The 18986-nt window shown below is 40.2% G+C and overlaps 2 protein-coding genes across 2 annotated transcripts in view; one reads left to right on the forward strand and one right to left on the reverse strand.

Moving 5' to 3' along the window:
• Positions 1-4050: 4050 nt before the first annotated feature.
• pdca (phosducin a) lies at positions 4051-6940 on the reverse strand (the record flags this gene model as incomplete). Its single annotated transcript, XM_083990930.1, has 5 exons — positions 4051-4242; positions 5582-5694; positions 6183-6402; positions 6576-6712; positions 6898-6940. The coding sequence occupies 5 exons, from the start codon at positions 6938-6940 to the stop codon at positions 4051-4053; spliced, it is 705 nt and encodes a 234-aa protein (XP_083847056.1).
• Positions 6941-10439: 3499 nt separating this feature from the next.
• LOC311000579 (voltage-gated inwardly rectifying potassium channel KCNH6-like) overlaps positions 10440-18986 on the forward strand; it is a gene marked incomplete at both ends in the record, with an annotated part of 29902 nt that continues 21355 nt past the window's right edge. The window contains 3 exons of the mRNA XM_083991317.1: positions 10440-10515; positions 12295-12525; positions 17976-18140. Of these exons, the coding sequence (XP_083847443.1) occupies positions 10440-10515; positions 12295-12525; positions 17976-18140 (472 nt within the window). The remainder of the gene's footprint in view (positions 10516-12294; positions 12526-17975; positions 18141-18986) is intronic.

Consider the following 18986-nt stretch of genomic DNA (forward strand, 5'->3'; position numbering starts at 1 on the left):
TTTGTTAGTTCAGTAGATGTCTACTCAATGCTGCAAGCTCAGCGCGTCTGTCCTTTTCTACCCGTTGTTGTGGGTGGAGCTTGGTGAGCGGCAAGAGGTGGGAGGAGCAGGACTCTGGAGGAAGGAGGACGTGAGTGAACCAAGGAGAGAGAGAATGAAAGAGAGAGAAGAGAGAGAGAGAGAGAGAATGAAAGAAAAATAAACAAATAAATAAAGAGCTCATGTGCTGCAAGTTCTGAGACCCGGGAGGGGGGTTTGTAGTCAAATGAAATCCTTAGCCTATAAGCGCCCAACACAAAAAGTCCATAAAACTACACAAAACCTTGTAGCCTAATAAACCGGTGCATATTCTCATTTGCCCAGGTCATAGTATTTCAAAGGAGGTTAAATGGAAAGCAACTGGACTTAGTTATTTGTCTAGGAAGACGTTTCACCTCTCATCCAAGAGGCTTCATCAGTTCATGTACGCAACTGACCAGGCTGGGACTGGTCCCCTTGTAGCCTAATATTCCTCCTTACTGCTCGTCCACTGCAATCCAAGTGTCCTGAAGGAATATAGTCCAGAGTTTACTCAAAACGGTGTAATTTAGGACATGCTTACAACCTAAACTCTCACATTCACGCGGGTGTAGTATTCATCAGCACGAGTGTGAGTCAATAATGACTGAATTTTATTTTTGGTGAAATATTCCTTTACGGTGCACATAATAATCCAGCAAGGACAAACCTTGCCCCAACTGGACAGATGCATAAAACTTCATGCTTGATGTTCAAGTACCATTCACAGTTGTGGACTGGGTTGTCAGCTACAGCTACATTAATATCACTGCAGTGCAACACTTGTACGCAAGATTTCATTAAACATCTGGATTTGTACAAGAAGAAGCTCGGTGTCCCACAACTTCTAAGTACCACTGCCAACCTTCCAGCTTTGTTAACCTCCGCCCTGACATCAACAACCTCCAACACTGTAAAACCAAATGTTTAGGATCTGAATACATTAAACACTTATCCGTAACACATTTTTAACGTGTCACAGTGTTTAGATTCAAGAACGTGTTTATTCGCTGTAACACTTTTAAAACACTTTCACACGTTTATTCAGGAAAATGTGTTTAGATTTTAAACACTATCCAAATGTGGTCAAACAAGCATTTAACAATGCAGATGACAGCGACACTACCAAATTATGTTAAATTGTATCAAATGATCCATCATATTGTAAAAATTGACTGAAGCATAAAAGAAAGAAAATAAGTACAGAACAATGATTCATTTGAGTGTGTGTTCCTCCTTCCACCCCCTTCCAAAAACTGAAAACCTATAGGGGAAATACTGGAATATATAATGTAATGATACAGAACTTTTATTTGATAAAATAGTGAAAGTGTAGTAAACAGCAAAGAATAGTAAAGATCACATATGTAATACAATATAACAATAAAATATATATATGAAAAAAAAAACACATTCACAATGCATTTATGAAAACACAGGAACAAAAAGCTATTTACAAAAAACTATTCACATGCAGGTCATCTAAAAGGTCCTCAGGCCACTGTCTCTGAAAAGAATCTGAAATGGAGAGCATTGCAAAATAGGTTATAATAATACCATATGTGATGCTTTTACACATGGCGTTCATAATTACCTGTATTTTGCTGATTTAGGGCCAACGAATGGGTCCCCACTCCCCAAAGGTGTTGTAGGAACCCCAGTGCCTGCGAGTACATCCTTGGGTAGTCCAGATGAGTCACATAACACACCCCCAGGAGGACAATTTGCATCTAAGATGGTTTTCGCCTGTGTGAAGATGATGATGCCACCTGCAACCACAAACGCCTCCTCCAAGCGATCAGCCTCTATGCGCAGAACAGGCCGGGGAGCCTCCATTGCGTTTATTGATGGAACTGAGATGGTTGAGACATCCTACAAAAATATGTGCATGGAGCAGTAGCCTTTTGGGACAAATTTCTGTTTAAAAAATGAGTTATGGTATGCTCAGATGTGATCTGTGGACCAGTGCAGAGTAGACTGACACAGGAGTGGGTGGAGGTTCATCAGTGAAAATGTTGCCTTAATTCCCAGAGTTTCCTTCTTCCTTACATGATTACATCAATACATGATGTATATTGATGTGTTGATTAAAAGAAGTGATCACCACTGATGCAGAATCTGAGAAAATCTCTGGTGCCAATATGAGATTCCCTCCTGTCTCAGCCCAAACCACTTAGCCAAGATATGTTGGCTGATCTCCAAAACCATACCTTCTCCTGGCAGAGAGGAGCCTCTGTCCAGATGCTCCATATCATCTGACCTTTTTAACCTTTAGGGTACGGGAAAACATTATAGCCTAATTTCACCAAAACAAACATGCAGGAAATGGAAACCGAAAAATTACATCCCACACAAAGAAGATAGTTCAGGAGGTTCAGAAATCAGAAGACGGTTCACACGGTTCAGATACTTCATATTTCCCCCCTTCGAGGCTCGTGGAGTCTCAAAAAATAAAAAGATAACATACTTATTCATTACCATAATGAAAATAACAGTTCCTCTTATACGTGCTTGCTACAGCTTAGCTTGTGCTTTGTAACACATTTATGGAGTGTGAGAGCGTGAGAACCCATCAGGCAGCACAGGAAATTCTCTCACGGTCCCTCTGCCTTAGGGCCGAGATATACTTGCTGTAAACTACGCGTACGCGAGCTGCCACGCGTATCCTGCGTCGCGTCACCTCGCGTCGATATGTGCGTTCGGTCGCAGCCGACGCATCAAATGGACGCAGATTACGCGTGGCAGCCATGATGCGCTCGCGTACGCGTAGTGTACAGCAAGTATAACGAGGGCTTTAGGCAACCATTAGTAGGCTACTCCAGTCCAAACCAATTAAAAAGGAGGAATTCTCAAGACTTATTATAAAGGAATAACTCAAGCAGATACAATGTGGAGAGGTTCAGATATTTCATACATCATGTAGCCTACGGGGAGTCTAGGAGTCAGGCGTAATGATGTACATGATCATATTAGCCACAATATTATTTAAAGGGATAGTTCAACATTTTGCAAATTGGCCCATTGCCATAACCCCTGTAGTCATGATGTACATGATCATACAGGGACTACGGATGGAAAGTAGCTAGTAAGCTAAATCCGGTACAAGGCATCTCGTCTCATCTCGAGACTAATGTTATTTTGTACATTGTCCCTGATACAAATAAACGTATTAAACTAAAACTAAACTAGTCATAGCAGTAGGTCTATTACCTTTATTTGTCGGTACAAGCTATTTTTAGAACGGCGAATAGAGCCACGAGCTGCTCAGAGCTACGCTACGGAGGCTAATGGGATTTCTTGGTTTCCCTCATCAAACTCATCAAATACACAATCCAATAACTCCAAAACGCTCTGTCGGACAAGTTGTGACCTGCACATTCACCACGCTATGAGATAATAACGGAACGAGTTGTTTTTTAGGTAAATTCATGCAAAACAGCTGATGCGCATTCCTGTCCTGCATTTGCCCTGAAAACAACTCTGTGTCGTTAATGTTCCATTATTATCTCATAGCGTGGTGTCACAAGTATAGCTCTGAGCAGCTTGCGGCTCGGCTCCACCGTTAAAGGTAACAAACCTACTGATAGGGATTATGGCAATAGGCCAATTTGCCAAACATGTTGAACTATCCCTTTAAATAAATTACTCAGCCCTAACACAGATAGACACAGACAGAAAACACTTTGGTAAAGTCATCTTTAATTGGAGATCTAGTTCAAATCACTGAGTGATTTACATCTAACTGCTTCTACATTGTCAGTTTGTGCTGGTCCTGTTTATGTTTACTCCTGTGTGTGTTGGTGTGTTTGCAATCTTCATGTTTTCTTGGCTTTGTGTGTGTATCCTGATTCAAACAATATACCTCTGTCTTTCCCTCTTTCTCCACCTCTTCCCCAAGCCCGTCTCCTCTATCTCTGCATGTATTCATTGCTCTTCACTTCCTCTTCTCCCCCCTTTCTCTCACTTATCATCCCTTTCTCTTTCCTTCTCCCTCTATTCCACATCCCCTCCCTCCTCCTCGTCATCAGCAGCACACGCTGCGAAGTCCTTCTCAGGTAATAGACCGTATTCGTTGAGGAACGACTCCACGTCGGTTGCGAAGAAGTCTTCACTGAGGCGTTTGGTAACAGACAGGAAGTTTCCCAGCAGTTCACCTGCCTTGTACACCAGCAGGGCAGGGAGAACCTGGAAACAGATGAACAGCAAGACACATTCATTTGGAGGTTGATCATTTAACAATGATATTCATGCTATTCCATTTTCTCCCACAGTATTATATCTACCAACCAAAGAATTTAATATGGCCTCTAACTCAAGGGTGTGGCTCTAAACTGTACATTTGGCCAATTGTGTATGTTTTGTCTGTGAAGGCTGTCAGACGAGTCCATGGTCATCCAATTATAATGAAAAAATAGAGTAACCCACAGTAGGCTACATCCAAATGTGGTAGTTACATAACAATAATTAAATTATTAAAAAGTATTTAGTCATTTATAGCTGAATGTTACAACGCTTGTCAGGCTCTCTGTTCTACCACAATGACGAGTAGAAGAGGTGTTTCTGTTATTGATGCAGCACTCACACTTCACTCATTGTTTTGGTGGAAAAAATAATAGAAACACATATCAATTGATAAAATATAATTCAACACAGCACAGGACAATAAGCTCCCATTAAGACTGAACAGAATCAGTCTGATTTCCACTGGTCCTCATCACTGTTGTAGAATTCATGCAGGAGTTGGAGATTGGGCTCTCAGTTCTGTTTCTTTGGCTCTACCGCACATTGTTGATGCCATACAGCAATGTATGTTTACACTTGTGCTCTGTGGCCTCTTTAACCTCTCTTAACCCCAGTTCTTCATTCATCTACTGCCGCTGATACTGATACGGAAATAATACTGCTGTTATTCGGATGGTAAATCGACTGCATTTTAAAGGAGACATATTATGCCCCCTTTCCACAAATTAAAATAGTTCCCAGTGTCTGTGACATGCTTTGGTCAAAATCCCCCAAGGATCAAACATCACAGCTCTTTTCATCCTCTCAAAATAGCGCTGTTCAGAACGGCTGGTTTCAGTGTCTGTCCCTTTAAATGCAAATCAGCCACAGCTTGCTCCGCCCCTTCTACTGGTACCAGGTAGGGGTGGGGTTATGCTAATTCGAAACCTAGTTACATCACTGGAAGACATCTGAGGGAACAGCTCGTAAAACCACATGGATTTCAACCTCGGGAGCCTGAAAATTACAGATTATTTTGTCAATTCTCACATTTTGGGGCCAGAAGGCAAAACAAACACCCAAGTATCTGTTAAAGAACCTTCCAAACGTGATTCCTTAATACATCCCCTTTATGAATACAGCTGTTTTTCTACCATACTGCAGTATTTTTGCTCTCCACTACAGCTCAGTCAACCATGGTAAAATATTGTGAGTGCATTAATTCCTGGTCTGGACTACATGTAATTATAATGACATGACTTTTACCATTTTTCATTTGTGCTGGTTTTTACAGTCTCTTTACCTCAGCGGAGAAGCGCTCAGAAGCACCTGTTGCCACAGCGTCAATACGACAGAACTTGACACTGGAGTATTCTGAGGCCAGACAGTCCAGACATGAGTTCAGCTGCTCACAGCCTGACAACACACAAAGGATACATGCACACATTAATGAACGGTTATATTGAATTATAATAGATAAACAAGTATAAATATGTTTAATAAATGACACATTAGCACACACTCTAATGAAATAGAGCTACCTGGTCTCAATTTGTTGATGGGTTCTTAAATGTGTTGCTGTATCGCTTGGGCGGTCCACTTCTAATAGTTTTATGGCATTCGAGACTTGTCTCTTCTGTATTGTTTTGTGAAGCACTTTGTAAACTTGTGTTTTTAAAGGTGCTATATAAATAAAGTTGTTATTATTATTATTATTATATTAGTATTATTATTATCACCTGTCGTGTATCTTGCCCAATCACACAAAACAGCATTTTGGTGAACCAGCCCATTAGTACACATGGATATTTGGAGCTAATCCATGGATGTTGATCGGTGACAATGAGACTATACTGTATTTGTAATATTGTTTTTTGTTTAGACATTTGCACACACAACCTAACCTTTGACATTGTGCATGTAGACGTGGACCACCACCGGGGTCATCCGATGTTCCTGCTCTATGACCTCCAGGAAGGCGTCTCCGCTCTCCAGCTCATGGACGGTGTCAAACCGAGGGCCGAAGCTCAGGCGCTCGTGCATGTCCTGCATACACTGTTTCCTGTAGCGTTTCAGGCAACGCTCATCCTCATCCTGGATCAGCTCGTACTCCTGAACACTCATCTGGAGGTAAGGAGACATCTTAGCTTAGTTTGCCTGTTTGTTGCTAAGAAATGTATTTGACCAAAGACACAGAAGCTGCTGTTGTGTGTGCACTGCAGTATGTTTATGTTCTTGTTTGGCATCACTCAATCTAAGGATATTTGAATGTTGTGTGTTGAGATGTTTCCGTCCACCTTTCTGTTGAGTCTCTCCTTGTCATCGTCTCGAGGGCTGGACATCTGTCTCAGCAGCTGCCTCTTGTTTTGGGGGCTAGACTGATCCACGCTGTCCAACTTGAACCTTCGCCAGTCATTGATCACACCTTTAGGGCCTGTGTGCACACACAAGTATGACTTCATAAAGACACAGGTACTAACACAAGTTAGTAAGGCCACCAAATGCATCAATCCAACAATACACATGGACACAACATCCACCAGTTCTGAGCCAAAATGGTTGAGGATCGAGAAGTTATAACATTCTTAGTAAGGCTAGACCGTAAGAAATATGTTTGACCTGTGTGATTGGCAGGTAAGTCCTCTTCTTCCTGGACAGACATCCTGCTAGTAGCCTGCAATACACAAAACACACTCACTGAATGACCTGAGCAGGCACATGAAGCAGTGGGACTATCCAATTGTCAATGCCTATATGACTAAAGTGTGTGCTGACAGTATCTGAGAGTCATCTGGTTTTATTTTATACTAGATAGCAGCAGTCCTATTAGTGTGCATTTCATTCTATATGATCTTTCATCTCAGCTGCATGATACATCTATCGGGTTAGCTTCATACAGGTTTGGGAGATAAAAGTTTAGCTTTAAAAGACAGAGACAAACCCCTGCCTGATCTGCTAGATGTTGATAATGTTCAACATAAATTCAACATAAAAAATAAACCACCAAAATACAAAATGCACTTGCATACATGCATTGTCTTAGGGCTGAGAGAAACGCAGTTTTAGGAAAGAAAGAAAGAAAGAAAGAAAGAAAGAAAGAAAGAAAGAAAGAAAGAAAGAAAGAAAGAAAGAAAGAAAGAAAGTCCAAAGAGGTAAAGATGTTTCTGCCTCAGCTATCTGAGTGTTAACAGTCACATTAATTAGTGACACATCCGAACCTGCTAAATTTAATGTGTGTACCGTACATATGCATGTACTCCCTGCAGCTGGACAGACATCTGTCACAGCCACTTACTGTGAGCCAGGCTGAAGTTTACTTATCAGATTATGTGGTGATTACTAAGAGTGTGACGTGCACACATGCCTAGGACATCTTAGTGTATAGCTACAGTGTGTGCATGTGTGTGATGTGTCATTCTGTTTACCACTTTGTAAAACCTTCTTTTGTTGTGATCCTGTAATTTTAACTCGACTCGAGGAGACAATTTTTACTGTGTAATTTCATTTCTCACTGATCACTGATTAAATAGATTTTGTTTTGTGTTGTTAAATAATCCAAATGAGATTCCTTTACACACGTGATATCTTTTTTTGTCAAAGTTTGGTGAAATCATACAATAAACCAGCAGCATCACAACAGAACAGTTAGATACAGAGTAAATGAATGAACACAGTCAGAGCAAACCACTTCTGCCTACACAGATGGAGGCCATATTGAAAGCTGCTATGCTGATACAGCTTGAACTGTCTTAACACACGTCAGCCACAGCTAATTCCTACATGTCATCAAAGTGATATATGTGTTGCATTGATGGGTTTAATTAATTCAACTGCAGTTCAGAAAGTGGACTTAAGCCCTAGTGCAACAGTTTTACACATGCCAATACATGACTGGAAAGTATAATTAAATAGAACAAGCAAATGCATTGACTGATATGTGCATATTAACAAATGATTTAATCATGTTTGTGTGTCTGTTTAGTCTATGATACTATTGGAAGAAATTGCAGTATATATATATACTGTATATATATACACACACATCAAGACTGTCACATTGTATTGCAACAGTAATTATATTAATGCCATTCTGTGCAAATGTGTTTACAACTTTTTAACGTAGTTATAGATTTATTAAAGTGAGCATCTTGCAGAAGTTTTTAAGTATTTAACTGTGGATAAACTACAAAAGTAGCTGCAGAACTGATCTGTGAGTGAAGACAAAACAGCAGCAACAAAGACACAGATGACACAAGACAAACTGCACAGATATCACCTACCTAAAACAGTCAGACAACTGTCGCCTCTGTGTCTTCAGCGAAGCTTTGTGGACAGTTAGTTTCCTTGAGCTTGTTTGTTTCGTCCAACCTCTGTTGTCTTCTGTCAGTCTGGACCTTCACGGCGTAGTGTGTCCACGTAGAGACAACTCATAGGAGAGAGGGGAACACAAGATTAGACAAGGGTGGGGAGAGGGATGAGGGAATAAGCTTTATCTTCACTGTCATCCTCATCATCATTGTCACTATAATATGATGTCTAATATGATTAGTTATAATACCACCAGGCTCAGTGCGATGGATCGATGACAGCAATGTAGAAACAAGTAAGAGAACATTATTTTCTTAGCTTCAGCTAAGTCTACATACTTGTCTAGCAACAAGTCTCAAGAGATCTTTACCGATCTCTGTTAACAATTCAAACTACCCAGCGTATAAAGATAGAGCGATACTGTATATTTTAAAAACCAAAAACCATCTCAGTGCAGTTTTACATCTTCTCTCTCAGACATTACTCTGGAGTTCCAAAAACTGTGAGAGCCAATCAGGAGAGAGGAGTCTGTTAGCCTCTCCTCTGATTGGTCGACTGTTTAATGAGCAAGCTAATGATAGCTGGTAAACATCCTGAAACCACATCCTGCATGATTGAATGGTGCAGGTTCAGTTAGGCAGGGCTGAGGGCATGGGCTGCTTTGTTGTGACATCAGAAAATAACAGAAGTTTGATAGCTCTTAAGGCTCAGTTCCTGAAAACTTTCTCTGTGGACTCAGGCTTTGATACTTGTCAGTAGCTAATATGATGAATAAATGGGTATCACAAAAAAGCCTCAGGACTATGCAAAAGTGCTGCACTCTTATAAAGGAATAATTTAATAATTTGGGAACAGCTTAGTAGTTTGTCCTTACTCACCATAACCATCTGTTAAGAACTGTATTCAGCCTGTTGTTACACAGTGTATCCAGTAGGTGTCACTTTGTGACTAAAGTGTTAGCTGGCCTCCATCACTTCATTCAGAATAAAGGAGGTAGCAGAGGAGAATGAACATCACTCCTCTATTCTTGACAAAAAAAACCAAACATATTATAACTACTATATAACTTTAATATTGTCTCTTTTTGTTTATCCTGTGGTAAAAAAAAAACAAAAAAAACACTGTCACATCTCAAGATATTTGCCTTGTTCATCACCCCACATCCAAGTGTAAACAGAAACAGTTACACTAACACTACTAGCACTAACTAGTAGCATAAACTAACACTAAGTCATGTAAAGACTAAACCATTTCTAAATAATAAATATGAAAATCTCTGTAAATTATCCTCTGAAATTACTACATCATTCAATGGTGGAGAAGAAAAACATGAGATAGCATAGGCCTATAGTTCTAATATACTAATAATAAGCTGCTGAATAATGTAAATGCACTCTGAGTGAAATTGTTGCAGTTCATTTATTCCTCTACTGTCTTTTATTAAACTTTTAACTGTAGCTATTCTAATTTATTCTTTATGGTGACATCATGATTTCTAATCTACTTAAAACATAGCCTATAGTATATTATCTAGAGTACTATCTCACATAAAGGTACATGATAATGGTAGTAGCCTACCAGAAGCAGCTACTATGTTGGCTGTCAGTCATGTAGGTCTTATAGTACAGAGTATGGGCGGGTCATTGTTGACAGGATGGAGAGAGCACGAGAGAAGGAGAGAGAGACAGAGAGGAGGAGAGGGTGTGATAGGTTAGAGAGGAGCCTAACTCCAGCAGCTCCTCTGGTTTGACAACTTTTACATCCAGCTGAATAAAAAGACGCGTTAGAGCAGCGGGACACACCGGACCAGCTCTGACCTCTGACTTCAGCACCACACACAGGAACTCTTCACCATGCCGGTGAGACGGGGCCATGTGGCGCCACAGAACACCTTCCTGGACACCATCATCCGCAAGTTCGAGGGCCAAAGTAAGTGACGTGCCCGGCTCCAGGACAGCTGGTTGTTTTCGTTTTAGCTGCAGCACAGACACGAGAGGAGAAGACGACTCAGAAGAAATGATCTTCTAATGCTACATAGCGGCTACACACTTTGCTTATCATAAGTCTGTGCTAGTCATCGTACAAACAAGTGCAAAGTAGCCAAAGTAAGTTGAAGCCTTTTTAGATAGCAGACACAGAAATACATTAGAATATGACATTACATAAAAATAGCATTTAAATGTTGTAAAAAATAAAAAATAAAAAAGTTTTTTGGGGGGTCACACCATTCAGGACTTCAGTAGACAGATTTAAAAATCTATCCTTCAACACACAGGATGTCAGTGCAGTGATTGAAGGACTGGTGCAATGTGCCCCACATCTGTCAGGGACGACTCTGATTGGTAGCCTAACACTTTATAATAAGTGCACATTATTGAGCATTAGTTAAGCATTAATAACTACTGAGTTCTTCATTTATAACGCATGAATAATCATGTAGTTTATAAATACAGTTAGTGCTTATCAATGATGAGCAAAACATGTGTTATAAATGATTAATTCAGTATTTAAAGCTTAACTAATGCAGTGTGTAGGCCTACTTATTATGAAGTGTTATCCTCTGATTTAGTGAGACCAGTGAACACACCTCTGTCTTTTCTGTAGACTGTTGTATGTTGTTGAGACAGACTGCTCATTCACATTATGTTTTTAGTCAGCTCATGTTGCAGCTGTTGAACTGAGGTCAGAGTCCATAAGATGTGTGGTTTGATTTGTAAAGCTCATTGCCATGGATTCAAGGAGGGCACAGACTGATTATCGTCAGTTTATTGTGTGTTCACATCCTTGATTTGCTCAGTGAATGTGGTCAGGTGGTGATTCTGTAGACACTGTGTGTCATCTGCACGTTTATAGATAAGATGTAATGAATATTTGTGTGCAGTCTAATCAGCTGATTTGAATCAGCTGTGTGTGACCAGCTGCAGTAACAGTCTCCATGGCGATGGTAACTCTTTAATTTCAGCTGGTTCAAGTATTGATTAGGCTGAAAGACACTGTTCATCCATACTCTGGCTTATATCTCAAAGAGCACAACTCCTGTCATCTAAAGACTGATGTTATCTGAGAGAGGAGAGTTCATGCTGCTAAACCAGAGCAAACAGCAAAGCTAAAACTTCTTTAAAACAGAAGAAAACTTAAATAACTTGTCACCCTCTGAACTGACAGTGCCATACAGTGGCATGCTGGTCAAAATTTCTGTCAAAATGACAGAAAAGGAAAAGGGCAGGTTTGCATAGTAGCTAGTAGGGTGGAATTCACAGGCTAATCAGTTCAGCATCACGTTGCTAATTTTCTATACAAATAAAACATGATCAAATAATAATACATTGAGTAATAACATAGAATAAATCATTCACATTTGGGGTCATCTTTAAAAAGGACCTGATGTCATCACACTTTTATTTAAGTATTTTGCATATTTGTAAGCCCTGTACGTATCTCAGTCCATACACCCAAAGTGGACTGTGTACATTTTTTCTCTGGCATTATGTTATTTTAAAAAACAATAACGACTAATTATAATATTTGTTATAACTATGACTAAAGTAGTAAGGAATCCTGAGAAATGAGATCAGGACAATGAACACTTCCATCCTCCATGTGTCGTCCAAGATAATATGGATCTCTATGTACAAGTGTGCTGTGTAGATATTTTGCATGTGGTTAATTGATTTCAGTTGTGATATCCTCTGTTTCTTTCCTCTACAGATCGAAAGTTCGTCATCGCCAACGCGCAGGTGGAGAACTGTGCCATCATTTTCTGTAACGACGCCTTCTGTGGGATGTGTGGTTACACCCGGGCTGAGGTGATGCAGAAACCCTGCACCTGTAGCTTCCTGTATGGACCTCACACCAGGAGACCGGCCATGGCCCAGATGGCTAAAGCTCTGCTGGGAGTCGAGGAGAGAAAGGTGGAGATTTCCCTCTACACTAAAGATGGTACGGCCCTGTCAGATCAAACCAATCTGACATTTGTTATTAATTGTGGCAAGACTTATGAACTTGAATGTTGGATTGTAGGCTGTACCCTAATTTCCAGTCAATTCATGTACCCACAGGTAATAATCAGGTTGTACAGTAGATGCATCATAAAGATGATTGAAGATCTGAATTCATTTGCAAATTAGACGTCGCAGTTTTTGAGTTTTAATGAATTTGCAATCAGTTATTACAGGGCGAAGATTAATTAGCACAAATGACAATGTTATAAATACTTTCTGAACCCCTTTTATGTCTGATAATATTGCCCAGCTGTCATTTTATGATACTCTATCTACACATCTGCTCCACATGGCAGGATGACATGACGATGACACATTTACATCCAGAACCAACAGAGCTGCGAATGAGGAGGGGCCATTTGGTTTCACAATTTGTTTTTCTACATTCAGTATTCCAGTAGCAAAGGCTCTCATCTTTTAAATGGATATTTCAACATTTTGGCAAAATGGCCCATTGCCATAACCCCTATAGGTTTGCAACCTTTAGTTGTCGGTGCAAGCTATTTTTAGAACGGCGGAGCAGAGAAGTGAGCTGCTCAGAGTTATGTTACGGAGGCTCATGGAATTTCTTGGTTTCCCTTCGGGAATTATGTATACACGATTATACCTTGTGACCTTTTTATCAAAGACCCAGAGCTTTTGTAAAGCTTGTTAATAATTCAGAATACTAATTGAACTGTGTCTTACACTGATTCTGCTCCAACAATCAGTCACACAACATTTTCTGTTAGATTTATGAAAATGACTTTTACTTTTAAAACCAGGAGCACAATATTCTCTGGAGTCTCCAAAGCAACAGTTTGTCAAGTTTGGCACAAAGCCGACAAAACTCAACTGGCCTGTGCAAACTCTCTCCTTCCACTAGGTGTATTCATTTATGTTTTCTCACCTCTCCCAGACTGACTGAAAAATGATCCAGGTTACAGAGGAGCAGCCACATGCTTTGCTCTTCCAACCTGAACGTTTTCATATGTGAAGAAGTATGAAAACCTGAGGTATATAAGACACATGACATGTGATCTATGCAAATACAGGCAGGGATGAAACCGCCTGGAGGACAGCAGGGAGTTAATGGTGGAATGTCAGGAAGGAAGAGCACGGTGGAGGATGAGTGATAAATAGAGAGAGAGAGTGTGTGAGTGTGTGTGTGTGTGTGTGTGAGAGAGAGAGAAAGCTCAATAATCTTTTAGCTCTTTCCATTAATCTCTAATCCGCGAGTTTATCATTTCTTTGAGCTGATATGGTGCTTATGCTCTAATGAAAACTATGATCCTATTTCCTCATTGTCTCTAAAGACCCACTCCGACCTTCACTATGACTTCTACACACACACACACACACACACACACACACAGTTACAAAATAGGTTCATCCTCACACTGTGAGCTGACACTGAGACTTAATCGTGACCTTTTTGAAAACTAAATGACTGATGTTGTCATTTTTCTTGGGAGGCCTCTCTGCTGATTGGTTCACTCCAGCTCTTCTGTTACAGCTCTGTAGCAACGATACACACTCTCTCTCTCCTTTGCTGCAGAGCGACAGCAGTTCTCACACACAGACAACCAGTCAGGAAAACATAAACACAGGTGTATTTTAACATTTGTGAGCAGTATGGGATATCTGGGCTGCAATAGGATTTTTCTCCTCAGTCCACTTATAATAAGCTTTACTAAATGTAAAAAGGGTGAAGTTACTATAAGCTAACTGGCTAATAATGACTGATACATCACATATACTGGCAATAGTCTGTATGTGTGTGTGCGTATGTGTTTAAGTGTGAGATTGTCTGTGTTTGCAGCAGATGGTCTTCCAGTCAATAATTCTGATATCATTGTTAAGGTAGAACGTCGCTACGCTAATCCATCACACACACACACACACACACACACACACACACACACACACACACACACACACACACACACACACACACACACACACACACACACACACACACACACACATACACACACACTGCAGTGCACTCTGTCTCACCCATTCATGAAACTCTGTTTCAGTAGAAGCCAGGGAACATTCTGTATGTATAATAAATCTGTTCTGAATGAAACATAATGTACATGAAATCATCCAGTCACATTATGAAGGCAACAGTTTGTTTGCCCATAAAGCTGGTTTTCAGAATTCAGACACATTCCTCTTTTTATTCCTATAATCACCTTTGACCAGGTGCAATGATTACTTGCAATGATGAGTGAATAAATTGTCACAAAACATTGTCACAATATGTGTGAGGTATAAAATATATTTTATTCCAACTTTATGGGCAACAGTGTAACTATAGAAACATGCACTTATACTCAGAGTCATCAGTTTGATCCACAACCTTTATTTAAAGCAGATATCAGCTTCACGGCCGTTTCGGCTAATGCTGCGTTCAAGGCAGGCTTTTGAAACCGTAAGTTACAGCTTCAAGTCACAACTACGACTTGGTAGCGTTCCAGGTAACCCGTAGCTCGTGTTTTTACCATCCTGTTGTCTGTGAAAGTTCCCTATAACGGCCACTCGTAACTTCCGACCCGTGAACTCGTACCAGATCGAACTGGTATGACTTCACAGGAAGGAAAAACACAAAGTACGAGTTTCTTTGAACGCACCATGAGTTAGCAGCCCCCGCCCTTGTCAGGCATCAATTGGTCCTCGTGCTACGTCACCACATTCACGCGCATCCCTTGGCTGCACACACAGCCCTTCATGCCGTTCTCTCTCCTCATTGGATAACACTTGTATCCCACAAGGAAAATTTTCTCCTCGGGTTACAGCAGAGCAGAGTGACGGAGAGACTCGTGTTTAGGCTGAAATACTTCATGTAAGTGATTGCTGACGGAAAATAGGACTATTTAGGACTTATATTAACAAAAACATTCCACTGATATCTGCTTTAAACATGGAAATATATTGAGGAGCAACCTCATTTACAATATAGCCGAGACAAAACACAAAACATTTGAAGACAAGAGAGAACACAAATCGTTTGAAACATATACTGTATAAGCATATCTGAAATACCAAAAAGTAAAAGTGACAAAGATAAATTGAAAACAGAGAAGTCTAGTTAAAAACAGGAGCAGCTGGAGGTAAGATAAGATGCAGTTATGGATTTAAATTGTCCTAATGATAAAAGTGTGGTAAGTTTCAGATGGTTTTGCAGAGTTGTTCAAGGTTGCAGGTGCACAATAAGAAAAACTGACTTTCCAAATGTTAACAGAAGGGACCTCTATAACCAGTGATGTGTTTTGAATGGTGAGTAAGATTGGCTACATAATTGCAGTCCATTATGATGTATAAATTCAGATGAAAACATTAACAAGTCAGTCATAGTGCTATGTTTTACTAAGCATCAGAGGTCAGTTGAAGTTAAGTAAGACACTGATAAGTGTAATTAGCAGCACCCACACCATAGTCACACATAATACTGGATTCTGACTGGAATCTTAAAACCTCATAAGCTTTCTATAGGATACATGTTGGAACAGTCAAGGACATTACATAAAGCTGAAATGACTGACATGAAGGAGGGGAGGAGGACTACACAGACACACACACTCCAACTGCTCGGCTCACTGTGGATTAGTCCTTACATAAATACTGATAATGTGCAGTATCCACAGAGTTTGAACTGGTAATTTGATCCAGTAGCAAACAAACAAAGTTTCCCCCAGGAGACGAGAGACAAGAGGAGACAGTGTGGATGTTTGGCTCTCACACTCTCTGTGTAGTGTAATAGTTTTTTTTTCCCTTAAACTTTTTTGCTGATGACAGATGTCCAATAGGTGAACTGCCCTGTCGTATCTGGCCATTTGAACATTAATCTTTTTCTGAACTTGACTGAATTTCCCACTCAGCCTGACAGAGTAAGTGCATCTGTAAGCAGAGGTGACTCCAAGAACACCACTTTAAAGTGACATTAATTACTTCCTAATTACTTATCATCTTTCAGATGTCTTAAGGAAATGATTAAGTTGGTCATGCTCAACTCTCCCCCTCCATCATCTGTCTCTTGGGTAATGTGCATTCACATTAGCTACTGAGCTGCCAGCAGTATGGAGACTAAGTTTTGAACAAATGTCAATAATACATTTAAATTATGTAGGAGGAGTGTTAGGCTTCCACTCACAAAGGTAGATGTAGTTGCCATCTAGAGGAAATATGCAGAATTACATCACTAGTTTACCTAAACTGGTTTTCCTCCTGTTCTTGTTAAAGGGATAGTTCAACATTTTTGGCAAATTGGCCCATTGCCATAATCGCTATAGTCATAGCAGTAGGTTTGTTACCTTTATTTGTCGGTGTAATCTGTTTTTAGAACGGCAGAGCAGAGCCGTGAGCTGCTCAGAGCTACACTACGGAGGCTAATGGGATTTCTTGGTTTCCCTCAACAAACTCATCAAATACACAATCCAACAACTCCAAAATGCTCTGGTGGACAAGTTGTGACCTGCACATTCACCACGCTATGAGATAATAACAGAACGTTACGAGACAGAGTTGTTTTAGAGGTAAATGCAGAGACTGCTTGCTGAAAAACTGTCCCTGAATGCAACGCGCATCAGCGGTTTTGCATGAATTTACTTAGCTCTGAGCAGCTCGTAGCTCTGCTCCGCCGTTCTAAAAATAGCTTGCACCGACAATTAAAGGTAGCGGACCTACCGCTATGACTATAGGGATTATGGCAATGGGCCAATTTGCTAAAATGTTGAACTATCCCTTTAATGTACTGAATGCATTTGTGAGTATAGGTAGGAATGTATGGATGTACATGTATTAGTATTGTGTGTCTATGTGTGCATGTGTACACCGGCCTACTCTTATATGTATTTTGCTAAGAAGGTTTCTCTGATTTTGGAGCATTGTAGAAGTGTGCGAGTGTGTGTGAATGGGCGTCTTGATATTGTTTCATGTTTTGTGCTCATTTTCTATTATGATCTTGTACTTTTGATGACTAAACTCTTGTTTTTGTATTTTGGTTGGTAATAACTTAAGGATCCCCTCGAAAATGAGAGTGTGCATCTCAAGGGCTTTGAAGTCACATGTCTGTGTTAAGAGACATTCTTAAGACATAAGACTGTGTAATAATGTGAGATGTGATTGTACTGCTGTTTGTATAGATGCAGTATCTTGTTTTCAGCACAGAGAGTCCTAAGTGTAAAGGCCAGAAGCTCATGCTGTGTCATCACGTTTTGTTTAGGTGTTGTTTTTCTGTACTGTGGACGCTGGGAGTTCATTCCTCCATGACTCAAGACATACAGTATGCTAAAAGAAGCTAAAGAATATTCGGCGGCTTATTCTCCGAGTTCAGCGCAAGTAGAAGCTGCAAAGCTCAACAGTCTAAATGAATTCTTCTCTTCTCTGTCTGTGTTGCTGCAGGAGTTTGTTTCAACTGTGAAATAGATGTGGTCCCAGTGAAGAACGAGGACGGTCTGGTCATCATGTTTATTCTCAACTTTGAGCTCCCCACTGACCCCAGACCAGCCAACACCTCTCCAGACAGAGATCTCAGCAGAGTGCTGCGGATCCCCTGGATCAACATGGGTACATTTTGTTACGTAACACAAACACACTTGTAAACACACTGTTTTATATATTTGTATATGTTTATTGATATGGATATTTATGTAGTAGATAGATAGATAGATAGATAGATAGATAGATAGATAGATAGATAGATAGATAGATAGATAGATAGATAGATAGATAGATAGATAGATAGATAGATAGATAGATAGAGAGATAAACCATGATGAGTAGAAAGGGGTGGGAATTTTAAAAAAAGAAGTGCATACTTCCCACTCCTTTTTTCGAACTGGTGCATGTTATGATTTGATGATGCTTATATATTTTTTTTTTCATATAGGAAAGGCAAAATACCGTGCACCTCCGGTACTATATAAAGTGCATACACAATTCATTTTTCCCAACGTTCAGTACATACAGTATCGCCAACACAAGTCTTAAAGGGATAGTTGAACATTTTGGCAAATTCGCCCATTGCCATAATCCCTATTGTTTTAGGAGTAGGTTCATTACCTTTAATTGTCGGTGCAAGCTTTTTTTAGATCGGCGGGGCAGAGACGTGAGCTGCTCAGCTAACGGAGGCACACAGTACTTTGTCTGTCCCTCATCAAACTCATCAAATACACAATCCAACAACTCCAAAACGCTGTCGTGGACAAGTTGAACCTGCACATTCACCGCACTATGAAATAATAATGTAACATTACGAGACAGATTTGTTTTCGGGGCAAATGCATAGACCTACTCCTATGACTATAGGGATTATGGCGATATGCCAAATTGTTGAACTATCCCTTTAAAACAAAAGTAAGTCTCTCTATGCAATAAATGTCTTTCACCATCCCGCTCCTCTAGTCCAGTGTT

The sequence above is a fragment of the Trachurus trachurus genome (assembly GCF_905171665.1).
Source record: "Trachurus trachurus genome assembly, chromosome: 17".
Taxonomy (NCBI): domain Eukaryota; kingdom Metazoa; phylum Chordata; class Actinopteri; order Carangiformes; family Carangidae; genus Trachurus; species Trachurus trachurus.